At 38.2% G+C, this 25,953-nt stretch overlaps 3 protein-coding genes across 4 annotated transcripts; 1 reads left to right on the top strand and 2 right to left on the bottom strand.

Moving 5' to 3' along the window:
- Positions 1 to 1,192: 1,192 nt before the first annotated feature.
- On the bottom strand, positions 1,193 to 5,872 carry LOC149020881 (proline-rich receptor-like protein kinase PERK15). The gene is made up of 8 exons (XM_089149104.1): positions 4,939 to 5,872; positions 3,904 to 4,410; positions 3,430 to 3,516; positions 3,242 to 3,312; positions 2,779 to 2,855; positions 2,174 to 2,321; positions 1,844 to 2,005; positions 1,193 to 1,706 (listed from the first exon to the last, which is right to left on the bottom strand). Exons 1-8 carry the CDS (start codon positions 5,528 to 5,530, stop codon positions 1,431 to 1,433), a joined length of 1,920 nt encoding a protein of 639 aa, XP_089005230.1. The 5' UTR covers positions 5,531 to 5,872; the 3' UTR covers positions 1,193 to 1,430.
- A 6,685-nt stretch (positions 5,873 to 12,557) lies between these two features.
- NYC1 (NAD(P)-binding Rossmann-fold superfamily protein) lies at positions 12,558 to 17,717 on the bottom strand. Its single transcript, XM_089149103.1, has 10 exons — positions 17,232 to 17,717; positions 17,040 to 17,118; positions 16,791 to 16,926; positions 16,364 to 16,438; positions 16,084 to 16,279; positions 15,780 to 15,848; positions 14,967 to 15,103; positions 14,616 to 14,738; positions 13,942 to 14,134; positions 12,558 to 13,252 (listed from the first exon to the last, which is right to left on the bottom strand). Exons 1-10 carry the CDS (start codon positions 17,613 to 17,615, stop codon positions 13,067 to 13,069), a joined length of 1,578 nt encoding a protein of 525 aa, XP_089005229.1. The 5' UTR covers positions 17,616 to 17,717; the 3' UTR covers positions 12,558 to 13,066.
- Positions 17,718 to 20,375: 2,658 nt separating this feature from the next.
- Positions 20,376 to 25,352, top strand: LOC149020879 (AAA-type ATPase family protein / ankyrin repeat family protein). 2 transcript variants are annotated; one of them, XM_089149101.1, is made up of 7 exons: positions 20,377 to 20,793; positions 21,666 to 21,776; positions 21,892 to 21,990; positions 22,120 to 22,230; positions 22,330 to 22,633; positions 22,959 to 23,098; positions 23,294 to 25,351. In XM_089149101.1, exons 1-7 carry the CDS (start codon positions 20,656 to 20,658, stop codon positions 23,840 to 23,842), a joined length of 1,452 nt encoding a protein of 483 aa, XP_089005227.1. In that variant the 5' UTR covers positions 20,377 to 20,655; the 3' UTR covers positions 23,843 to 25,351. The 2 variants fall into 2 exon arrangements, with proteins under 2 accessions (XP_089005228.1, XP_089005227.1); XM_089149102.1 differs by lacking the exon at positions 22,120 to 22,230 and having other exon boundaries at positions 20,376 to 20,793; positions 23,294 to 25,352.
- Positions 25,353 to 25,953: the final 601 nt, after the last annotated feature.

The raw sequence follows: 25,953 nt of genomic DNA, 5'->3' as shown, positions 1-25,953 counted from the left end.
GATTTATTATATGTAATACTTTAGTTTATATAAGATTTATCTCTTATTATCGATCGTTAGATTCACTCATAGTTTTCCTTCATTACCGTCCGCTCGTAGGATTTTTCTTCCTCAATTCGAGTCAGCTACAGATTTTTAGATGGAGCACGATTGTCAATCTCGGATTTAAAATGATCACATCTCCTTCTATAACCGTTTGAATTCCTTCGTGCTTACAATACTTCTTAACTCAACTCTTGAACTGATCCCAACCTAGATAATCGAACAAACCGTAGCTCGGTTTGATTCATTGTTATTTTTTGCTTATCGGGATGGGACATGAAATCTATAATTTCCTTGAACTTTATGCCTCTTAAAAAAAACATGTCACCTGCTGTGCTAAAAGTACATCGTCATTAAAAAAAGTGATGATACAAAAAAGATGCCACCTTGCTGTGCTAAAAGTACATCAACATTAAATAAGGTGATGATGGGATCAAGTGACTTAGGATAAGATAATATAATGGCGACATATATGTTTGAATGAGTTTTAAGATTAGCGCTTTGAGGTGATCAGTTGTGCCCTTGGGGTTGGCTCTGATGTGACTTAAAAGAATCACTTCAGTGTAGAGTTGGTTCTAAATTCTGAATAGCCTTTGGCCTTAGAATCAAATCTTGCCTGCCAAATCAGGCCAACTACCTTGTGATTCTCTCTCCTTTACGATTATGGTTTGGTTGTCAATTATTCCCGATAGGTAGAGTTAGGTGCAAAGTGCTCTTATGATCTTCTAACATCCTATATCTAATTTTCTCTATGCAATCAGTCGGATCTGGCAGCCGATTCTGCTGATTTCCCATTCAAAACTTAGGCCAATTTGTTAAATTCAAATGGACTCTTCTAAGAATTGCTGAAATTAAACGAGAATTCAACAATTCAAGATGCTTTCATTCACTATGCAACAGATTTCCAACTTCGTCATGATGCACGTACGCTTACATTTAACTGTTTTCAATCCAGAAGAATAAAAATTCCAAACAATTCAGAAGTCAGAAGGTCAAAAGAGCACAATCAAAACAACAAAATAAACTCCCCAAAACTGACCAGAACTACCCAGCTAAAGGCTAATAATCTCTGAGGTTGAATGGCAGCTTTACAGACTGTACAAGAAAAAACAATTTGCTAGTATAGATCTCTCAATTATTTTCTTTTTGATGATAACCCAGTAGCTTTATGGTATGATTCATAGTTACACGGAAAAAGAGAAGAAAAAAGGAATTCTCTCAGCCTGTAAAAGAAGTAAAGAAAAGGATGAGGATGAACAAATGGTGAATTGAAACAATTGTGTCATTATCAACAATTAAGACAACAACATACATGGGATGCAGAAAAACGAGACTTCCTTTTAGGAGCAATTAGTCTTTGAAGATCTTCACTGAACTCTCACCGGTTTTCATCTTCCATCATGTGTGGTGGGGTGACCCTCACCGCTCGATCCAGATGGGTAAACGCCATACTCACTGGTTGGTGGACCACTGTACTCACTGCTGCCTCCATATTCTTGACTGCTACCACCAAGTGCCATCTTCCTGAATTTCTTCATGTCCTCGTTGTATTGGCTTGTATCATACTCTGAGCCACCATATGAACCATAAACTGTGCTATGCCCAGGTCTGACCCCTTCATTCAAATCGGACAGTGATGCATCTCCTTCCAATGCCCGGACAACCTGCACCAGTTCAATTGCAATCCATAAGGCACATTAGCAACTAGACCCAAAATAAAAATTAAAAAATAAAAAAATAAAATGTATCCAAAATGTGATGTTAGTCTCTAAAATTTATTGAGTCAAGAAGATAAAATCACCTGGCTCAAGCGTGGCCGGCGTCTTGCAGAATGACGCACACAAGCAGCAGCACACGCAACCATGCATGCCATCTCAGTGGTGTCATAGTTCTTCTGCAGTCGTGAGTCAACAAGGGTGTCATAGTTGCCATCTTCTAAAGCTCGAGTAAGTAAAGGTCTTGCCTGTCATGCCAGAACAATTGATTAAACCCAGTTTGCAACAAAAACCTATTCAGATTGGACCGATAGCATTGAAATCTCCAGAATCATAATTACTTGGGTCTTAAAACCACATGTATTCAATAAGTACTCTTGAGAAAAGAAAACAGTGATGGAACAAAAAATACTTACCCAGTCTACCAAACTATCGTCCATGAATGTATTATCTGAATCAACAGGACGGCGCCCAGTAATTAATTCTAGCAGCATGACACCATATGAAAACACATCTGATTTATCCGAGAGTTTACCGCTTGCTGCATACTCTGGTGCCAAATACCTGTCAGTGTAAGTGTTTCATTATTTAGAAGGGAGAGGAAAAAAGGAAGTGTGGAGAATTTTGATGTCAACCGACTTAAACCACATCCAGCTGGTTCTAATTGTCATCTGATGTGCAATAATGAATTAACTGGTACAAGGAAGCTCACAACTTATATCACTGCTATGATTGAACTAATGTCAATGGTGAATGTCACGATAGCTGAAGCGTGTGTGTTAAGAGGGGGTGAAGAAAAGGAAATAAATGAGAGAGAAATCTTCAAGATGCCAACTTAACCACCCTATAATAAGAGTCAAATCTCAAAAAATGAACGACCCAAATGGCATATGGACAACTCAGAACATAGACCAAACCAATGCAAATAAATAAAAGGAACTTGATAAGAATAAAGCTAAAAACTATCATGAAGATAACTGCAAGAAGCCATTAGCAGGGCATGAAAGGAAACCGAACTTACCCAAAGGTACCCATTACTCGAGTAGAAACATGAGTATTGGTATCAGATGAGAATTTAGCAAGCCCAAAATCTGCGACCTAAGAGAGAAAAAAACAAATTTAAGGTTCATCAAAGTAGTTCACATTAGTAACCAGCAGACATTATAATGAAGCAAATTTTCTCTAAAATAGTCAGGTGTAGTTTCCCCCCTGTTTTCTAATTCTTTTCAAGTGTCCTTTTTCTCCCTTTTTCAAAAGAAATTAAACTAAGGCATAACATACTTTTGGCTCAATGAAATCTGCTCCGAATTCATTGTTTCACCAATAAATTAGATATGAAAGTTGGCAAAACCAATCATATCTTTGACATGAAGAAAGGTTTTCCATGAGCTCACAAATTGAAGGAAAATAAATATTACTGATTTATTTCATACATACTATGCCAGTATAATAAACATTAAAAAAATTGAGGATATGAATCCAACCTTTGCCTCAAAGTTTAAATCGAGAAGGACATTAGCTGCCTTGATATCACGATGAATAATCTTAGGATGGCCTGCAAACGTCAACAGAAGTGAGAATGGTGCGAAACAGCACTGTAAATTAGAGAAACTCATCGCCCTCTTGAAAGAAATCATACGAAAAATGAATAAAATAATAAAAGAAAACGCACAATCTTCATGGAGATATGCAAGTCCTTTTGCAGAGCCTAGAGCAATTTTCAGTCTAGTTGGCCAGTCCATAACAGGCCTCCCCTTTCCTGCAAAAAGTTATTTCCTTCTGATCAGATCCTTGTTACCAACTTAATGAATGAAACTAGCAGACACAGCTATTTTATGAACAGAAGCATGTTATATGAGTCATGAGAGAACCATAAGCTTGACTGCCCAAGTAGTAATTGTGCACAAGGAAAAAGTCATTAATTGATCCAGGATCTAAAAATGCAACAGAACTACCAGTTTCTGCAACTCACCATAGTAACTAAACAAAAGCATGAGGGGAAAAAAATATGAAATCAAACTTTCTTTATTTTTCTCCTTACAATATGCTTTAACATTGCCATCTAATGGTCATGATGGTGATGTACATTCTGAATTATACAAAAAGGAAAGAAGAAAAAAGAATCCAGTTTAAGATAAAGACATACCATGCAAGTGAAATTCCAATGTGTAGTTTGGAACAAACTCATAGACGAGCATTCTCTGGGATCCAGCCATACAGTATCCAACTAATGAAACAAGATGTTTGTGATGTACTCGGCTAATAGTCTCAACCTCTGCCTGAAATTCACGCTCCCCTTGCCCACTATTAGCTTTAAGTGACTTAATAGCGACCTCTTTCCCATTCGGAAGAACGCCTTTGTGGACATATCCAAAACCACCTTGACCTAATATGTTGGCATCCGAGAAGCCATCTGTTGCCATCGCCAACTCTTGATAAGTAAATGTACTCTGTGAGAAACCCAATGAAGGGCCATGAGATGGTGATGGTAGTGGGTTCTCAGATCTTGAATAATTGGGCCCAGATCCTCCACTGCTGCTTAAAGATGCTGGTGGAGGAGGGAGAGAGGGCTGTGGTGTCATTGTGACAGCATAGACCTCTGGAGGAGGAGCATTGTGCTGCCATTGTTGAGGCTGCCCACCATAATGTCCATCTGAATATATTGACAACCACCAACAAAAGAATAAGCAATTCTGATACATCAAATATAGAATAACAAAGACCAATTAAGAATAAGATATATGATACACATAAAAAGAATAAGAAAACCCAATCAATAATACATACAAACAAGTCTCGAAGTACACGAGGGGAAGAGAAGCAACAACTTCCTCTAGAATTCTTATTTCCAAACAAAATTTCCATTCTCAAATAATCAAGAATCAAAAAGTTGAGACTTCGATATATGTTAATGTTGAATAAAAATTACAAGAACCCAAGCGAAGAGCTAACTGAGCTTTCTGTGCAACCCTGAACAGCATTATTGAATTTCTGTTCAAAATTGAAACTAAAATTATATGGGGAGAGGGGGAATCAATATTTCACAGCAAACACAGGAAAGCCCATTTCTGAGAAAGAAAAAGCTCCAACTTTGAATTGAAATAACTAAAGCAGAGCTTATAAATCCGAAGAAGTTCGAAAAAAGTAAAAAGTTTAACTCCGGCTTGCAGACAGATCTCACCTTTTGGTCCAGGTGGAGGCGGTGCATAGTAATACACTGGCTCAGGAACTCTTCTCCGCTTCTTCCGACAACAGATGAACACTAAGCACAAGAAAGCTATCAGAACGGCTCCTCCAATCGCAACTCCCGCGATAAGACCAGTCGATACCGCAGAAGAAGGTGATGATGATTGAGAAGAGTTGGAAGGAGGGGGCGGTGAAGCGTAAAGATTTCGCGGCGGCGGAGGAGGGGAATAATTTTTGGCGGCGGGTGGTGAAGATGCTGGAGGGGGCGGAGAAGTAGAATCAGCGGGTGGAGGTGGACTTGAGGTGTCCAACGGAGGAGGTGGAGATGAGCTTTTGGTCAGCGGAGGTGGCGGAGATGCCGCAGCGGTAGGAGGCGGAGATGCCGCAACGGGAGGAGGCGGAGATGCCGCAGCGGGAGGAGGCGGAGATGCCGCAGCGGGAGGAGGCGGAGAAGTATCGGGAGGGGGTGGAGAGGCAGGAGCAGGAGACGCTGGCGTCGGGGAAGTATTATTTGCGTTTGACGTCGACGGCGGCGGCGGTGAAGCGGTAGTGTTGGTAGACGTCGGAGCCGGAGTAGGTGAAGACATTGCTAGATTCTTGTCTAATCAGTTAAATTCCACTATTTCGTTCCCCTTCTCTTCTCTGACTCTTCTGGCACTGCTACCGGAGAAACGCTCTGCGCGAGCTCTCACTGAGATTCTGCAAGTATTTCTCTTCTCACCCTCACCCTCACCCTCACCCTCCCTCTCTGTGAAATGGAGATTCAGACAAGCTTTAAGAACGACAAAATAGGGTTTTGCCTGTATTACTGTGATCGAAATTGCAGCGACAAAATCACTTTCCTTACAAACACAGAGGGAGAGAGAAAGGAAGGAAGAAGCCAAACCAGTGCAGAAACTTTCTCCTTCTCCAGTTCCATTTCTAAAACTTTTCTCACATGGGGGATGAAGAAGTTGAAGAATTTTCTGTCTTCTGGGACCCACGCGGCGGAGTATAATTGTTTATACGGTTGGACCGGTTGGTGTTCTCTTCTCTCTTTGGCCCCACCTCCACACAGAAAGTTTCGCGTGGAAGGACGGCGAGGGAAATTCATGTTTAATATGACTATATGAGAATCAATCAGAGAATGTAAGAGAAAATTCGTATTAGCAGATAAACCCCCACCATGCGAATATAATCCCTTTAATTACCCTTTACTCATAAGTTTCTCTCACATCGAGCCATCCAGTACCCAACTGTCACCGGTTAACGTGTAAGCCAGCTTTATTATAGAATTATCAAGTCAACCCAGTTATCCAACGGTCGCAGGTGTCACGTTTGAATTGAAAGATTCTATTGGTCAGTGGATATTGTAGCATTCAAATTCAGAAATTCCATTGACCAGCTGTCCCGGTGGACTGGATCACATAAGAGGAACTATTAGGAACAGCTTTACTGTCGAAATGGATGTGGTGGTAGTTTTCTAGACTTTGCTTCAGTCCCATAAATTAAATACGCAAGACTGTCATGTGAAATTCAATCCGAGTCGTCGGATTGAATTTCGCATGACAGTCCTACGCATTTAATGCACAGGACTGAAGCAATTTCGGTACTTTTCCATCCTATACCTTCTTTCACTCTTTGTTAGCCTGTGGACCTCCAATTGTTATGACTGATTTGATAACAAAAGCTTGACTACAATGGATATCGGTGTCGAACTACCATATGAGTATTGGCACAACAGATATTGATGCTTGCCAGATCACGAGTATGTCGGTTAATTGACAATTTTCTTTCAAAAGATAAGGGGTAAATCTCAAGTATGCCCTTTTAATCAAGCATGATAAAATGTCTCACCCTTATGATATTTTTTTTAATAAATTTTTTTTATTTATATATTTTAAGATTAAAAATAATGAGGACTTTAAAGTAATGATTTATTAATGATGGGATGCTATTTTAAGGAGGAGGATGAGTACTTATATATTATTTAATTTTTAATAATTTTTTTCCATTCATTTAGACATGTTGGCCACCTCGAAGATTTGTGCATAATAATTTTTTCTATTCTTATATTGACATTTATTTGAAGCTAGGTTTTCACTTTTGCTTATTCAAATTCTCAAGCTTCAAAACTAACATTTTCATTCATTGATCTCAAAAATCCTTGAATCCTAGCATAGATATACAAAACGATACATCATTCTCCTAAGAATATATACCTATGAGGCATAAATATATATATTTTTTTTGAATTTGAGGTTCATCTAAGCCAGTTTATGCGCACTTTGACTATATCCTCAAGAGAGCTTTTATATAATTAATATAAGTAAGGCTCCGTCCCTTGTCCAAGGAGATTCGAACTCTGACCTACTATGTGAAAGGGTTGATTTCTTTAGAGCTGCTAAAGCTTGACCTAATACAAAATACACTTCAAACGTCTGTTTCTTAAATCCTACTTGGTGAGTTCTACATCCATCTCAATATTATGTTGCATACAATAACATAATTTAATCTGTTACATCTCATCATCGGAGAGATATAGATAAACATGTATAATAGCATCTCATATGATATTATCTTTTCGATATTTTGAACTGACTCTCTTAAAAAGGAAGATTGAAAGAGATACATGAGGTATACATTTCCTCATCTATTAAGAAAGGAAATGAGGAGTGCATAATGACTTGCAAGTTCCAATCAATGCGATACAGGCCATAATCCTTCTGAAGAAAAGGACATTTACTATAATAATTTAAATCATATAAAATTGTGAGAATACAAATTTGGTCTTTGATCTCATGAATATGTGTCGTGACTTGTGATTGGCGAAGAACAATGCGGTCCTCACTAGCTAAGTTTTATTCGTAAAATTAATAAATTTCATTGACAATGCATGAAGGTCTATGAGGGGAAATAAAATCCACCCTTTATATACTGCTTCTTCTTCTTCTTGTGTTTTTTTCTTGTCTTTCTTTTTTACATTATTTTTAAAGAAAAGTTCTAGACAAGAAGTCTTAATCCTAAGATTTTAGTTTTTAAACTCTTCATAACTTTTTACTTAAGAGATGCAAACTCTTATTTTTAGATAAACATGAATTATTTATTGTATTTCACGCGTGTTTCTAATATATAATTTGATTTTATATATTAGAAAAGAGGTATTACGTAATAGGCAAGACTACGCCCCTGATTATGAGAGAATTCAAATTATGATCTTCTATATAAAATTATTGATTTTTACCAATTAAGCCACTTCTGGAATTATTGGATTAGATGGCTATTAGTAGTAAAAAGAAGGTCTTGTTTTTCCTCTTCATGATTTTGGCCATCCTTCTTATTATTAATGGGTAACATGTATTAATACAAAATGCATAATGAATTGACCCTTATAGGTCAAATATGTCTTTGCATCTACGAAGCTCCAGCTGGAACCAAAACATATGGATATTTATATGCATCACTTGCATAGACAATAATCCAAATAAGGAAATCAGAGCAGCTAGAAAACTCCTAATCTTGTGGGCCACCACGCTATGATAATCCCACAAACAAACGAACAAACAGAATCTTTACTCTCTTTGGTGGTTTTTTTTTTTTTTTCCTCCTTTTTTGGTAATGTTTCCAGTGAGTTTCCAACTATATCCAATCATTTTATAAGATAATGTCGAAGACATGAGGTATTATTTTGTCTAATGGAAACGGAATACACACAGAACCAAGGTCTGTGATAGCTGTTTGGGGTTGGTTTGGTATAAAATAATAATAATAATAATAATAATAGAATAAAAATGGAACGGACAAATTTCTCGCAGAATATCATAACGGCCGACTTGATTTTTCTTTTTTTAGTAAATAACAGCCGAGTTGATTAAGACATAAAAAATCTTGTCAAATCGGGTTGGCCTATTATATTTCACTAAATGTTGGGTTGACAAAGGAACCAATCTCCAATGGAGAAATAATCATTTTTAAGTAGAGTTTTTAAATGGTCAATGAACCATTTAATGATTGTCTTGGAAATTCAATAACTTAATCAGGGTTTAATATTTCACATTAAAAGAGGCCGAACCAACGAGGGTTGGTCCAAGTGGTAAGCAGCTTGGTCTGCTTAAGCAAGATTCCAGTATCAAAACCTTGTGGATGAAAAAAATTCCCGCTAAGAGACTCACCCACCATAGCCAGGTGTGCGACTCGGGTCGAACACCGGATTAGTCAGGGCAAAACCTTGAGAAACCGGGTTGGAAAAAAAAAAAAAAAGAGGGCCGAACCCATCACAAATAAAGAAAAAAAAAAAAATCAAAATGGGCTTTTGAAAATAAAAATTTTAAACCCCTTTTTATTTGAGTGGGGTTGGGACAAGCAATGCAAGTCATGCGACCCTTCCCTTTCTCAAGGAGATCTCTGTCTATAAACCTAGCCAATATATAGAGCATCACGTTCTAACATTGAAATCATCTTTAAGGAGACGCTTGTCAAGTAAGCATTTGTGAAGCATCCGATATTGGGCTGCTATTTTTCTTCTTCTTCTTTAGGTATCTAATAGTTGAGTGCTTATCATGATGTGTACAAAAATGTTACAACAATTAATATGGAATATAACCCAAAATAAGCCTAATATTCTCAAAGGGATTTTGAGTATTGAATTTTATTATTATAAAATAAAACTTAGGACAAAACTTTTTAACATGTAATATTAATTTATCATACCTATATTGATAGAACTATTACTATTTAAAGTTGACCTCACACTGTTGGTATCATAACATATTCCATTTTTGTATTTCAATAATGGTCTTGATAATATTGCGAGATTAACATAACATGAGATGTCAGGATTCAAGAATCACTATGATTAGTGGAGAGCATTTCTTTTGATAAAAAAGATAATATTGAAAAATGATAATTTTGAGAGTTAGGCCTAAATTGGCCTATAACATACTTGATTTTATGCAAGTACATAACAGTTAATTTCATCATTCTCATGTTCTTTTATTTTCTTTAACCTATTCTCACCATAGTTTGCATATAACATTTGAAACAATATGTCCACCGAAAGGAGAAAAAAAGAGAAAAAATAATTTATTTTAAGTAAAAAAAAAAAAGGTTATTTTGAAAGATGCAAAAGAATATAAGTCTCTGGCATGAAGAAGGCATACGGGCAAGATTCATCCCTTCTCTTCACTAGTTTTTTTTTTTGGCTTAGTCTTTCTGTAAATTTCAATGAGGTACCGATACGAATCACAGCCGATACAGATACAAACAAGTCCGATTTTAATTCCTTGAGTTTCGGTTCCCTGTCTCGCCAGCCCCGTTGGCCTTTGTTCAACAACCGTCTCTCTTTTTTATTCTGCGAGACAAAATTTGTCTATAATTGTTTTTGAGGACATGGCAAGCGGTGGGAGGCTTAACTTGACTTGACATGTTTAACATTTTTATTTTTATTTTTTGCCAAAAAAAAGACATGTTTAACATCATCCGAGAAAGCAGCGACGCCCCGTCGGCGCTGTTGGATATGAAATTTTCTCATATATTGAAATTAAGAAAAGTAAACGGGAATTATCTTGTGCAACGCATCTAGCAAAGGTGATATATGGGCGCCTCTCTTTGACCGTTGACTTGTTGCAAGCAGCAAGATTCAAGTCTAGCTAGCCGGCCAGGGTCCATCACCAAAATACACGCGCTGTAATTTAAAATAATTTATTTTTATGCGCCCAGCCCCGGCAACTACCATAATTACACAGTTCCCCACTCTGTTTATCCGCGAGATCTTCCGTGATTCACTGCGACAATTAGGGCTCGAGTTTATATTCTTAAAATAAAAAACGTTATCCGGGTCGTGATTGGACCAACCGGGAGATGGTCCAACACGATCAACGTTTCTTCCTCGAAACTCATTTCCACGTGGCAGAATCAGAAGCCATTTCACTTGCGGAAAGAACAAGGCAATCATTTGCCGGGATTACCGGTTTCTACGGTGAGATTATTTTATGTAACGAGCGGATCGTGATTCCCTGTCCGGTGAACGTGCAGCGTCTTCGTAAACTCTACCCTCTCTCCTCTCTCCTCTCTCCTCTCCCCTGAAACGTGGGTGTGGGGTCACACGTGTGAAAATGGCTTTACAACAAAATGGATAGGAGGAGCCTTTGGAGGTCAAGCTCGTCAAGCTCGCCAGCAGCCAGCACTGCAGGTGTGGAACTGTGAGACTCGTGAACCGTGTTCAAATTTTAAACTGCATTCCAAGGCATCAGACTTCATGGGCCTTAGACCTTGCTCTCCGCCAGAAATTAATGGGTCTATGACCTTGCTTAGAGTCTTAGACCGGCGTCACCGGCCCATCATGGTTCTTCTTTTTTTTTTTTTGGAATCTGAAGAGTTTATATATAGGATGGTGGGAAATATTACTATATAGGTGCCGCCGGATGGGTATGAACCCAGGACCTCCTTGTGGGAGGTTGAACTTTTAACCGCTCTACTAATCCACCATTGGCAGCCCATCATGATTCGTTGGAGGGGAACAGAAGAATTCAAAAATGAGTTGAGAGGATATCGAGTTTTTCTTTTTGGTAGCAAAGATACAGTGAGTTTGGAACTCTCTTGTGGGAGCTATTCTAATGAGTATTCAATGAGTTATAAAAGATTTAACTATGTATAATATTTTAATTCAAGGGTTAAGATAAATCTAGAAAATATCTTTAAATTAAAATATCACATGTGGTCAATTGACGGTTGGAAGAGTGGTATGATCCATACTTCCGGAGAAGTCAGGTGATCCTGAGTCAAAGCCCCTCAAGGATGTCGGAGCACACGGTTGGCTAGATAAACCTCAAACACCATAAAAGGAAGGGAAAAAAAAAACATGTGGCTGAATCTTATAATGAAGCATTTGTTAGGAGATTTTCTCCAAGGAGAGGAGCCAATTTTAGATGTCGTAGTAGTGATGACTAATATTCTAATAAAATTATAGAAGATAAAATAAAGAATGAACAAAATAAGAAAATTAAAGCAGACTTTATTGCCGCCCTCATTCATAATAAATTACTGTGAAGCTTCTATGAGGAGATATGTTCATCTTTAATGGAATGTGATAAAAGGGTAAAGATAGACTAGAACAAGTGTTTTGGAAGAGCATGTGTGACCTGAATGGCACTCTAATGCCATGGAACCCCAATCCATATAGTTGGGATAAGACTTATTTGGCAATAGACATTGGGACTCTTAGTTTGAAATTTTGAAATTTGAAACCCTTATGAGCTCTCTCGTGTAACCACCAAAACTAGCTGTAGTACAGTCAAGCTGTTGGCTATTGTAATTGTACCATTTGATTTATAAGTAAACATCACATGTTCATTTTTGAGTATGCAATTACAACTCCTAAAACTTGTCCTTTCATGATATCAGAGCAACTTTTGATCCACACTACCAATAAAACATCCTTGAAAGGCATATATTGAACACTATTCCAAGGATAATTCAGATGTCAATGTTCATAATAGCTCAATTTCCCAATGACTTTACCTTTCCCCCCCCCCCCAAAAAAAAATAAAAAAATAAAAAGGAAGAAGAAGAAGAAGAAGCAAGCATGGATCATAGTAGAATTGGTTTCTGCCAATTTAAATACATACCATATCCAAATTGGCTGGGAAAACCCCCTTGAAAAATCAACCCTCTGATCTGAAAAGCCTAGGAACCCAAACAGCAGCATAGCAACAGCTTTAGCTTATAATAGGATCTTTGTGCATGATTCATAGTCAAAGGATATATCCTATACAAGTTTATTTTTTCCCCGGTGAAAATATAATTTACAAGTCAAGACAGACTTTCTTTACAATTAATGAGGGGTGTTACATGACACAAGCATTCCAATGGAGAATGCTGACTTGATGGAGTTGATGCAAACATTTTAATTTTATACGACAGCCTGGTACCCAATCAAACTTCAGCACGTGGGTGTGTTAAAACAGGGCTTTATAATCCATAGCCCAAAAGCCCCTAATTCCGCAAATTGTAGGAGAAAGTGAACAGATGTAGAGAATATCCATGGATCTGTACCTCATGTTGTAGCTTTCTGCTACTAGGATATAGTAGCCGCATTAGAGGATAACCAACTCTTGTGCTTCCCAGTTGGACATCTTGATGAAAGCTCAGGTGTGATGAAATGTGCCACCTGAACTAGAAAGAATGATGAAGGCACAAACAACAGAAAGTGAAAACACTGAAACCCAGGTGTTCTCCGTATACATCTCCATTGCATCAGTGAAAGAGAAACGAGTACGGCTTTCTGCCCAGTTTCGAATCCGATCCGCCTCTGCTGCATATAATGCTTTTCCCTGTACAACAAAACAAAATAAATCCTTGCTTCTTTAAGTATGCAAAGCTTTCAAAAACTGAATTGCCTACTCAGAAAATTTACAATTTAAAAACTACAGTAGGTTTCATCATAAGAGATACAGAACTGACAATCACGATTTAGAACATTCTCACATCAAAATTTCATACTAACACAAGAAAGAACCTTAGCAGCTGGTAGAATTTATGCAGGGACTGAGCATAGGAATAGGAACAAAAGGTATAAGGCTGCTTGTTTATAGAAGACGACTTCTTCCATGTAACTTAAACTGTTCTAATCACCAAAACTTTGTTAACATGAGAAAAAGGAGGCACAGGGCCATGGGAGCATGCATTAGCTGAATCTAAAGCTTCACAAGCAGAGCTGAGGATCACAAGAAGACATAGTAAAAGTAGCAGACAGATAAACTGAATCAAGGGAGCATATAACTTATCCTAGACAGACTAAATCAATACAATGATATTTAAATTATAATAGCTTGCAGTCCCAATTTGTTCATCCAAGTTATTTGAAGCATATTATTCAACCAAAACAGTTATTTGGAAGCATAGATTGGTCCAACATGCAGAAGAGTAGCACTTATCTGATTCAGTCCATCTTTTCATGTCTATGTTTAGAAGGAAACAGTTCAATGAATAAAATATCCAAAAAGAAAACAAATTGCAGTACCTGGCTATCAAACCAGCGACCTCGTCGCAACCAAGCAGTGACCAAAGCAAGCAGGATTCTTGGTGGTGTCAAATAGTTAATAGCTTTTCCAGTTCCCTTTACTACTCTCATTCGAGGAACTAAAGTTCGTGCCACTGTTTCTGGAAGCTCACAAATGATATTAAACATCTGTTTGTTTTTAAGAGTTGAGCCACTGCAAGTAAACCACCAATGGAGTAAACAATGTCAGGACCCAACTGTGAAAAAGAAATATCCAAGGGGAATTCACATTGTTAAATGCATTTGGATTGCTGCAAAAAAGTTTAATATAACCCGATTTACTCAATAATAACTGAAAAACAAAGGTGGAGAATACCAGGAGATGCTAATGTTAGGGGAAATAAATCATGTGGAGAAGCATAAGCACTTCTATGCTCAGTGGAAAGTAGGATGGGAAGTTTGAATTTTGAATGAATATATATATTTGATCCGAAGAGGTATAGGGTGGGGGGATTTCCTAATAGGGCCGCCGGTGGTGCGCCGGCCTCCGCGGGGGGAGTTGGGCTTACCCCCCTCCCCTTGGCCGGAATGAATATATATTGAAAGGGGAGTTAAATGCTTCTTTAATAATCTAAGGAAAACAATTGAACAGGAAATGCATATTCATAGCAGCACTTGGGATGTATTTATGGTACCTTAGTAGCAAATCTGTAAGAACCATGCCTGGAGATGCTGTGTGTACTCCAACCTTAGAACGTCTGCACTCTTTCAAAAGCGATGATTGAAGCTGCCTTAGGCCACACTTGGTTGAACCATAGCTATAAGTTAGAATACATATGATGGTGTTAGCGTCACCAACAAATATATGAACATGGATAATAGATATATCCCCTAATTTTTTTCTTTTCAAACAGACAAAGAGCCCCAACATCATAATAGGAAAATCTCTTCACCAAGAAAAGTTACAGGAGAAATACAAAATTGTAAGAAATTTATTTTTCTGTCTTCTTATAACAATTAATAACTTGAATCCTTAAACCACTTACACAGCTGTCAAAGGGGTGCTAGAACCCCCTGAGCCTGCACCATCCATGTTAAAGATGTGACCCTTCACCTGGGTTTGCATCACATGCATGGCTTCTCGTGTGCATATCAAAGATCCAATCAGATTTGTTGAGACAATCTATTCATTGAGCATATATGATAACAGCAGTTAGTCAAAACAATGCACATACAAATATATTCCATCAAAATTCAAGAATATAAAATAACAAAATCAATGAGATCCTTTAAACACAATGCATGTGAATGTTATATTTCTAGCAAGTTTGAGGGAGATGCCTAATCATAAGTGCCAAGGTGACCCAAGATGTTAAATTATATATAGCATAGAATCCATGCATATGCAATATGATATTATTCGGTTAGTTATGGCAAAAAATGATTGACCAATAGTAAGCTTTTCATAGACATTTGGTTTATTGCTTTAGCTCCTCCTGTTTGTATGTTAATAAAAACCTGCTAAATATGCATGCATTGACTTCTGTCAACTAACATGTTTTCTGCTGTTTGAAGGTTTTAACAAGGAAAATTGGAACTTTTTATCCAAAACAGGAAGATCTGGTAGAGTAGCCCCATGTGTGGTTTTTTTGTTCATGACTTCAATATTTATTACAATAACAAAGAAAGTCAAGAAATTCTTGTTCATCATGTATGAAACCAAGACATTGAAATCCGCCATGTTAAAAGAGGTCGCATAGCAAACAAATTGGTACATCTTAGTTGCCACCCATAAGAAACTTTTTAGGGGTCACCAAGTGCATCAGAAGAAAATAGATAAACTGAAAATTTTTGCAAACCTGCTCAATGTCTTCATCTGTAAAATCCAGTAGGGGTCTAAAGCCTTTGTTAGTCCCAGCATTGTTTATCTGTCCAAGAGTTTTCCAAAAATAAATGCATTAGAACAATATTATAAAAAACTAATTATAATAAATAAAAAAAGGTCCAAAAAATAAGAGATCGTCTATGACGTTTTCAACTTCACCAGGATAAGTTTAAGAACAAGCATAAAGGAGTAAGGAAAACAATAGTATATAGATCTCTACCATATCAACAAAATCAAGATGCTACTCTGTGTATCAAACAGAAAAAGGCACCACTCACCCAAATGTCTATAGAACCGAGTTCAGTCACAGCAAATTCAGACAACTTTCTAACATCATCAGGTTTGCAAACATCGCAGTCAATACCAACCACCTTCGCATATTTCATTTTTGTCATGGATGCACCACCCCCAGTAAGCATACATTCCTTCAGGTTCTCTTCAAGCTCAGAGACGGTTGTTTGTACTGACTCAGGGCTGTGTCAATAAGATCCAAAGTAAGTATGAGAAATTGTGACTCACAGTTATGCAAAGAATCATGTGAAATGATCAGATGAAAACCTGCGAGAAGCAATGACAACACGATCCCCAGAAAGAAGAAATTCCCGTGCAAGAGCTTTTCCAAGTCCTCTTGTACTGTAACAGAAAATAGAAACATTCGGTCATTGGAGCATAATTATATCTCCAGTATATTATCCAGTCATAGTTCAGCCTCCACACATCCGCACATTATATGCATTGAGAAAGACGATATTGAGATTAGATAAACCTGAAATTCTATCAATAACTACTCATAAACAAACGGATACACCATGCAGAATGCATCCAAAATTCTTCAACATTGTTTTTCCCTTTTCTTTTCATTCGCAGTCTCAGTGTCAATTGCTAAACTAATACTCAATTATCTTGTTTGAGAAAATAAAAGAAAAGAGGGAAAAGAGGGGGGGGGGGAAGTTGGTGTTGTGGTCAAAACTCGACAAAGGAATACCTTCCGGTGATGACAACGTTCCTTGGCCCAGCTCTACAGTGTTCCTCTAAAACAAGGTTAGACCCTATCAACGTTCCGATGATGATTCCACCAAGCCAGCTAAACCAAATCAGAGCATTCATCTGGCTGTCACCACCTTCACAAAATTTCCAAGTAAGATTTATATGGATGAAGATCAAAGTAATCAACACTCTGAAAAAAGGACATATAATGCAATAATTCTGGAAACAAAAGCATGTGATTTCGTACCTGACAACTGAAAGCCAACTGCAAGTATTACTCCAGTGCTCATCATGGTTACAACATATCTTCCAATTTGAGTGGAAACCTAACCAGTTCAAAAGTAAAGAGGACAAATTAAAAACTTCAAAGTTGAGGAATCAAACTTGAGCTCAAATTCCTAACAATTACGCTTACGCATTAGTGAAGAAGACAACTCACAGAGAAGAAAAACTCATCCACATTCGCCAGAGTTTTCTGGCGCTCGCCTTCTGATGGTAAGTGCAAACCAAGAAGAAAAGATGTCAGAGACGGAAGAAATCCATTTCTTTTCTTCGGCGGATGTGGACTTTGCTTGGAGATTCCTCCATCCGTCTTTACCTCGCTCTCCTGCTTCTCTGTAAAGTCTCCTCCATCTTCAGATCTGAATGACCTGCACCGCAGTAAAGTTACTCCACTGTAGCCATTCAATTGGCCGATAACGGAAATAGCATCGAGTGTTGCAGGTTTCCGGCAAAAGAACTGCCTGAATTTCAATTTCTGAGCGGTTCTGGAGTGATCTTGGAAGCTCTGTGGAGAGAGGTGAAGCTTAGGGATAGTGGCCATGGAGGCCTGAGAAAAGAATTGCGTTAAGACTTGAAATCTTTTTCCCCAATCATATAGGTGCTCGCAGAGAGAGATTTTTCGGTAAATTTCCGAAGTTTCGAGTATGATATAAGTGATAAATTGTTGATAATGATTTGAAAGGACAGAAAGTAGCCGGGAAAAATATCAGAATAAGGACATAAAGACAAGAGAAGCGTGGCGTGTGATGACCATACGTTAGAGCAACCTCATCTTTCTGGGTTTCTGATGCCACGTATGTGCCGTATAACAAGTCTTGGACCACAGATGGACCTAAAAGGCTAAAATTTGGTCTGGGCGATGGACATTTTTCCTTACAATGCTGGAAATCAGATGCGTAACACGTTTGTCTTTCCTTAATTTATGCTCCTTTCTTGTCATTTCAACTAATATTAGGGGAGAAGTGTGAGAATTTCACTTGTGAGTGCCAACAAAATGAATCAAAGATAAGGAAACCAGTAATTTTTTGTAGGCCCTCTTAATGAATGGTGGAGACACCCTAACAGGTAGAAGACACGGAATCCGGATCTTCACCCCGTCGGGGTAGCACAGAGTGACTCCCGAGGACTTCCCGACTACACAAAATAGTGGGGCCCACGGATAAAATTTTAAATTGTTTTTTTTTTTTTTTTCTAAAAAGTATTTTTCACCGTGGGCCCCACTGTTTTGTGTGGTTGTGAACCCATCGGGGAGCTGATCCGGACTCGAAGATACGAAGTCCTTCCAACACCCTAAAGGGGAGGAGATGATTCCACATCATAAATAGGAAAGGCATTCGTTGGAATAATTGGAAGCGTTTGTGCATGAACCGGACGACGGAGGGCTAGCTTTTAGGGATTTTGAGACATTCAACTAAACTCTACTTGCAAGGTAGTTTTGGAGACATACGCATCAATCAGATATTCTTTGGTGCTAGTTTCTTAGAGCTGGATATTTCCCTACGTGTTTCCCAGTTGAGGCCATTAAACTAGGATTGTCATGCGAAACAATTTGAGCTGTCGGATCGAAATCTCGACTGAAATTTTGGATCCGATGATCAGAAATTTTGAATGACGGTCTTGCACATTTACTGAAGTAATTTCAATTAAACCAAGGTGTCGTCACGGGGCTGAGCTAGTCTCTAATTCAGCAAGGAATAAGGAAGCACATTGAGGATGGCACTACCACGGGTTTCTATACGCAACCATGGGTCCCATTCTTCCCTTAAGAAGAATCACAATTGCTCAAAATGGACAGTTCCATTGGGTGGTTGATTAGCTTAGTAGTTGGAAGTTGGAACACACTTGGGTGGAAGCAACCTCTACTGAAAACTCTATTTTCTGCAAACGATGTACATACATGCAATACTCTGCCTCCCAGGTTCAATTGAAAGCGGTTAAAGACTCTACCTCTCACGGGGAGGTCTTGGGTTTGCACCCATTCGGTGGTATTAATTTGAGGATGTAATCGTGGTGCACGCAAGCTGGCACGGATGAACCTCATAAAAAAAAAAAAAAGATCATAAAGACGAGATTGGTGACCACACCCCACGGCCCTCACCGGAGGTCCGCCTATCATTTGAGCTTCAGCAAATCATACCTTGGCAGAAACCATCTACTTCCCTTCCCCCAATTGTTTGGCTTCGGTTGCACCACCCCTTCCCAATCATTTTGTCTCAGCCCTCAATTTGGATTCCATCACCATCTTTTGTGATTGCTCGCTGGTTTTAGCCTAGCTTTATGGTCCCAGTTCCTCCATAAACATCTATTGCGTTAGAGCATGTCTTTGTTAGTCCATGGTTTTTTGTCTGTTCATTTTCGTTGTTTTCGTATAGAAAATGTTATTGCAGACTTCTTGTGCTCATTTAAAGCTGTGAACATTATACATGTAATTCAAGAGCGTTTCAGGCCTTGTTATTTCTAGTAGACCTATAAATGGATAGCTGAAATTTGTCTCTAAATTTATATTCGTATTCATTTAAGAACATCTAAATTTAAAATTTTTCTCACTGAAAATGTATATATATTCGTGCGATAAACAATCGGATTTGGATTCGGATAATTGCGTATTGGATTAGATAATATCTGGATAATAATTTATCCAATTAGAGTAAAGTATTAAACATTTTTTCTTTAAAAATAAATAATAATCAAATTCGAAACAGGTAATCGGCAATCGAAAAATAAAAAATCAGAAATTTATCCGATTAAAGTAAAATATTATACATTTTTTTCTCTAAAAAGTGTTGATAATCGGATTAGAAAACCGATAATTAGAGACAAAAAATTAAAATAATGACAATCAACAATCAATAATCAGATAATTTATCGGATATGATTATTATTGGATATAATTCAGATACCTTCTAAAAACTTTCACCAGATTCATATTTGAATAGCGATTTTGCTATTTGGATTTGGATATTGATGTATTCAAGTAGAATCTGATCCGTTTGCATGTCTGATTTCCAATAATAAAATGATCAGTTCTTGAGACAAAAAAAAAAAATGATATAAAATTGTAAGAATAATAATTACAAAATTATATAGCCACACATCCTGGGATTTATTGTCAATTTGTAATTTTGGAATGTACTAATTCTAGCCTATTATTTTGAGGTGTCTTGAAATTTTCCAAAAGAAATCGGTAACTCTTTTATAAATATCTTTGGCTTTTTTTTTTCTTCTTTTCTTTATCTTTCTTTAGATTCTTAAAAATAGAAAATTTTCTTTTAGATTCTATTTAATTGGGTGTTAATAGGAGTAAGCTGGAAAATTCCCGCTACCTTGCGGCGAAATTTCGTTCCAAAATTATAGCTTCCCTGGACGGTGGTCACTGGTGAGGAGTCCTCCATTAATCTCAGGGTGCTTGGACTAGCCGTCAACCGCGTGAGGCGGAATCGCCAATCCTTGAAAGATTTTGAATAAATTTCCTGATCAGAATCCAATCCATTCCAAACCAGACGAAAATTCAGGCATTCTCTCTTTCTCTGTCGGCTTTCCCATCTCTGTAATTTCTGTTATTTGTCCGGAGAGAGAGAGATATGCCGGGGCCTCATGATCAGCGTGCAAGATCTGCGAAACCCACAACTATCCATGGCTGTGCGCAGTCGGGAGATCTCGTTGCCCTTCAGAAGAAGCTTCAGGACAACCCTACTCTTCTCAACGATCGAAATGCTGTCGTAATCTTTCTTTCTCTGTCACCTTACTTCAAGTTTTCATTTGGGTGCACGAAGTGAAACACAATTCTTGCGAACCCTCCTTCTCTTTTCTGGAATTCATTCCAGGGAAGGTTGGAGATGGCTTTCTCATTCTGTTATGGATTGGGCTTGACAATTTCATGTGCTTTTGCCCTTTGGCTGCATTTATGTAAATGATGAATTAGGTTGCATTTTTGTTTCTTTGTGCAAGTTACTGTTTGATGTTTTTACGCAAAGATCTATTTCAAGAATCTTTGTTTGATGTTGATCTGCTCCATTCCTTCAATTTAACTGCGTTTGCTTCTCTGTTTCGTTCTCTTTATCTACTTCCAGTACTTCTTTATTGAAATTTGGTCACAATTGGGGACTTTGTTTTACTTAACCTTTTAAGGATCCATGTAGCAGACCCTATTTGAGTTGGGATAAGGTTATGGCTGTTGTTATTCGTGTTAAACACTTCCCACGGTTTGGTGTTTTTTTAATCTTGCTTAATTGGAATTTCGCTTCGCTGGTATCCTCTTAACTGTACTTATGTTCATTTCATGAGTCCCCCCTGATCATTTATGAATGGGATTTGTGAATTAAATCCTTGGTAGTCAACCCTTTTCCTTAGGTGAGTTGGGCATTTCTTAGAGGGGCCTTTCAGAGTTTCCCCTTTTTCACAGGGGGCTCCATCACAAACAATCCTTACCACCTGCTTCAGGAAGTGTGTCATTAGATTGTTGCCATTCTCATTCCTTTACCAAAAATTTGATATTGAGTAATCTTGACCAACTTCATTTTTCCTATTATTGGTATGTATGTTCTTGCAAGTGTGTTGATGAGATTGTTGTTTTTTCCTTGCTTAAACTCAGATGGCACATACACCTCTTCATGTTGCTGCTGGCCACAACAATGTTGAGATAGTTAAGTTTCTGCTCAATTGGCGAGGCACAGAAAAGGTTGAGTTGGAGGCTAAAAATATGGTAGGTACATGTGTTTTAGATCCATCACGATATCAATTGTCTGCAGAAATGAACTGAATTTCCGTTTCACTTATGATGTACAAATGGTCATTTGATTTTGTGGTCTGTCCTGCAGTATGGAGAAACCCCATTGCACATGGCTTCAAAGAATGGATGCAGTGAAGCAGCAAAAATGCTTCTTAATCATGGTGCTTTTGTGGAGGCTAAAGCCAATGTATGTTCTTTTTCTTTTGGATTGTTTTCCTGCTTCATGTTACCCTGCTTCAGTTGAAGATGGAAGATATATGGAGTTGCAGAATATGCATTCTGAAAAAGCTCTGTGGTTTCTTCCCTACTTTTGCAGAATGGAATGACACCCTTGCACCTTGCAGTATGGCACTCGCTTCATGCTGAGGATTGCCTAACTGTGAAGACCCTGCTTGAGTACAACGCTGATTGCAGTGTTCAGGATAACGTGTGGACAATTCCCATTACATTTCAATAATCGAAAGATTGGTATCCAATTATATGCAAATTATCCTAACTCAGATCTGGTTAAACCTGTTTTCTACAGGATGGCATGACTCCTTTGAATCATCTATCACAAGGTTCTGGAAATGAGAAGTTGCGGGAAATTCTCCATTGGCATATTGATGAGCAGAGGAAACGCAGAGCCATGGAAGCATGCAGTGAAACAAAAGCAAAGATGGCTGAACTTGAGGAGGCATTAAAAAATCTTGTGGGGTTGCATGATCTGAAGGAACAACTACGGAAGTGGGCCAAAGGAATGCTATTAGATGAGAGGCGGAGAGCTCTTGGGCTCAAGGTTGCTGCAAGGAAGCCCCCTCATATGGCATTCCTTGGAAATCCTGGAACAGGTAATCGATGAACAAAACATGTTTGTGAATGAAATTGTATGGTGCTACATCACGACAGTGGGAAAAGTTCATGTTGAGAATGCTAGAAAAGCATTGTTGAGGTCTTGCAAATCTGTTTTCTTCCTTTATGTTTGGGAAACGTTTTGGGGTTCACATATTAGCTTTGGTTCCACCATCAACCTCATCACAACTGGATGAAATGATTATGATCTTATAGTTGACCATTGTCTTTTTTCCTTTTTTGAAACGCTTTACATGATATCTAAATTTTCAAACTATTACTTGATTTGCTTCCTGCTTATTGCAATGGGCGAATGTTGATCAGGTAAAACAATGATGGCCAGAATCCTTGGGAGGCTACTCCACAGGGTAGGATTTTTGCCTACTGACAAAGTAACAGAAGTGCAGAGGACTGATTTGGTAGGAGAATTTGTCGGGCATACAGGACCGAAGACTAGAAGAAAGGTATAATGTCATATTGCTCTGTCATGCTGCCTGCTTTCTAAATCCATATTGCTCTTTCATGCTGCCTGCTTTCTAAATCCATATTGCTCTTTCATGCTGCTTTGTTTTTTAAATCTTGTATTTTTTTCCGGTTCTGGTAACTATTGCAAGTTTTATTGTGGTGACAAAGCAAGTGATGAGGCTTCTTGTAAACAGATCAAAGAAGCTGAAGGAGGAATTCTCTTTGTGGATGAAGCCTATCGGTTGATACCTATGCAGAAGTCTGATGACAAGGACTACGGGTTGGAGGCCTTGGAGGAGATCATGTCTGTCATGGATAGTGGAAAATTAGTGGTCATATTTGCTGGCTACAGTGAGCCAATGAAGCGTGTAATCTCCTCGAATGAAGGCTTCTGCAGAAGAGTGACCAAGTTCTTTTACTTTGTTGACTTCAGTTCCAAAGAATTAGCTCAGATAATCCATTTGAAGATGAATAATCATGAAGAAGACAGTTTACTGTACGGGTTCAAGTTGCATCCATCCTGCAGTGTGGATTCCATTGCTGATCTGATAGACAGAGGAACAACAGAGAAACAGCAAAAGGAGATGAATGGAGGATTAATAGATCCACTGTTAGCCAATGCTAGAGAGAATTTGGATTTCAGGCTTGATTTTGACTGTGCAAACGTAGATGAACTACAAACGATCACCTTGCAGGATATAGAAGCAGGCCTCAAGTCACTATCCCAGAGTGGGGTTCAATAGGATTTTTAGAATCATCTGACAGCATCTTGTTCCCTAACCTCTTAAGCACAGCAGGCATATCTCAAATCCAGCCAAGATCAAGTGCAAACGATGCTGGGTTTAAGTTGGTTTGACATCTTGGTACATCCCTTTCAAAGCTGCTTCTTTTTTTTTTTTTCATGAAAATTAATAGATTAAGTCTTAGATGTTCTTTGTGTGTATTGGTGCTTGTCTCACTCATTTGTTTATTTTTTTGGGTCTATAGTTTTTTGTTGGTTACTGTGCCTTCATTTGCATGTTGGCTTTCATATTCATTAGCTTTTTTTTTTTTCTTTCTTTCTTTCTGTCTTTCCCCTGTCTTTTTTGGTAATTCACATTCATTAGCTTCACAGCCTAAGAAGCAGACAATTGGTTTTTGCGTCCCTGTGTCCTTGAATCTGATGGGATGTACTCCAACTGCTGATATCTCATCTGTAGGGTTGGGGATATGAAATAATATGAAAAATTTTAATTTATGGTCCAATTGTTTATTCTCTTTGCGTATTCTTTCTCTCTTTTCTCCAGTCTTGTTCATGTTAATGCTCTTAAAAAGTATTATCACAGATAAAACTCAGATCCGATGAAATCAGCTCACAGCTTTGGTCTTAGTTTTTAATTGGATTGAAATCAGTAGAATGTCAAAAATGAATAAATCTTTACTTGTTATTTTATTCTCTTATCACTAAATCTACGTTAATCAATAAGATTTCTTTGTGCACTTATCTACAAGATTCTTGAATAACGAAACCTATGGGTTGTGAAAATCGTAGGCTGTGAATGAGCAGGTCCAAAAAGCTATAGTCGATGGATTTAGTCCCTCTGTGGCCCAACGTGAATAACAAGTCATTTTTTGCTTGGCTGAGAACAACCAAGATGATGAGATATTAGGGTGCCAATATTAATGGAAGAAACAGTTTAACTAAAGAGTAGCACAATTGTTGTACAGATCCAATGCAGCCTACATCAAATAGTTTCTAATGAACACGTTCGCTGCTTCTGTGAATGATCAAACCAGTTTATGTAGGTTGGAGAAGTCTTATGAGATCAAACAGGAAGTTATATAGGTGTTCTTGTAGAAGCCATAGCCTTGGGTTCCGTTGTAGAGGCTGAAATATCTAAGTCAAAGGAAGGTTTGTTGTTGATGATCGTAGAGAAGGGATTTGGTCCGTTTTGTGTGGAAGTGGATTACCTAGTAGGCAGTTTCTTGCTTTTCCACTGGTTCCAGGTTAGTTCATGAAATCAAAGGTGCTGTTGAGCTCTACTGAGATGGTTTGGATCAATCATGTCTAGAGAGATGCACTGTCGTCTCGGATAAGATTTCGAAGATGCCTCTAGTGCCTCTATTGTTGAAGGAGACTCTGGTATTCTTTCAAGGATCATACTTGAGAGTTGAAAGGAAAATTTTGAAGCGGATCAGGCTTTTCCTTCTGAGTTGTTAATTCCTCTTTTTGGGTGTTTCACCCCTAACGTATGAACAGACTTGTGATTATGTTAGCTGAACGGTTCTAAATATTCACCGTTCTAGATTTTGAAGAACTGAAAGTGGATTCTAAATTGTACTCATTTCAGGATGCATACCAAACACGGCACTAGTCTCTTTTCAGCAGATCATCCTGTCTCATCTCCAACGACTCTAATCTAGATTGGAATCAGTAAGTCTGAGTGCGTAAGGTGTTAACATTTCGAATCTGACAGATTTTCGAAGAGGAGCTTCAGCACATAAAAAAGGATCGTGATATCAGCTACCATTTCAAAACTATGATTTAGAATCAATGATCCCATATCTCTCTGCATGGAGGCTATGAGTTCCTATTGAGGAAGGCTACAGCAGAAACATGGTTAATCCAGTGAATTCCACTCTCTTGTGAAACGGCTGATATGGTAATCCCAAGTCATTTGAACCGTAACCTCCATGTCCCCAAGAGCCATTTGAAATGAAACAGTATTCTACGAGCCAATAGAGAAAGAAAAGTAGGATCATTTGAAGTGTATACCTTTTCTAAATGATCCACGAAGATTTGGATAGACTCTGGGTCAACCATCGGGCCAGCCAATAGGACCGTTCAGACTGCCACTACCTAGCATAGACAAGC

The sequence above is a fragment of the Hakea prostrata genome, chromosome 3, assembly GCF_041222555.1.
Source record: "Hakea prostrata isolate BN-2017 chromosome 3, UWA_Hpros_2, whole genome shotgun sequence".
In the NCBI taxonomy this organism is placed as follows: Eukaryota; Viridiplantae; Streptophyta; class Magnoliopsida; order Proteales; family Proteaceae; genus Hakea; species Hakea prostrata.
Note: the sequence above shows the minus strand (reverse complement) of the source record. Positions and strands in the feature narration are given on the sequence as shown.

Bases quoted from the DNA above. Each gene is read 5' to 3' on its own strand.
- LOC149020881 (XM_089149104.1), bottom strand. From the start codon at position 5,530: ATGTCTTCACCTACTCCGGCTCCGACGTCTACCAACACTACCGCTTCA. The intron at 2,856-3,241 runs GTTGGATTCATA...TTTCTCTCTTAG, and splicing joins ATTTAAACTTTGAGGCAAAG to GTCGCAGATTTTGGGCTTGC. The intron at 2,006-2,173 runs GTAAGTATTTTT...CTGGCATGACAG, and splicing joins ACGATAGTTTGGTAGACTGG to GCAAGACCTTTACTTACTCG.
- NYC1 (XM_089149103.1), bottom strand. From the start codon at position 17,615: ATGGCCACTATCCCTAAGCTTCACCTCTCTCCACAGAGCTTCCAAGAT. The intron at 16,927-17,039 runs GTACGAAATCAC...AATTTTGTGAAG, and splicing joins AGTTGGCTTTCAGTTGTCAG to GTGGTGACAGCCAGATGAAT. The intron at 15,849-16,083 runs GTGAGTGGTGCC...ACTCTTGGACAG, and splicing joins TCGGTTCTATAGACATTTGG to ATAAACAATGCTGGGACTAA.
- LOC149020879 (XM_089149101.1), top strand. From the start codon at position 20,656: ATGCCGGGGCCTCATGATCAGCGTGCAAGATCTGCGAAACCCACAACT. The intron at 20,794-21,665 runs GTAATCTTTCTT...GCTTAAACTCAG, and splicing joins TCAACGATCGAAATGCTGTC to ATGGCACATACACCTCTTCA. The intron at 22,634-22,958 runs GTAATCGATGAA...AATGTTGATCAG, and splicing joins CCTTGGAAATCCTGGAACAG to GTAAAACAATGATGGCCAGA.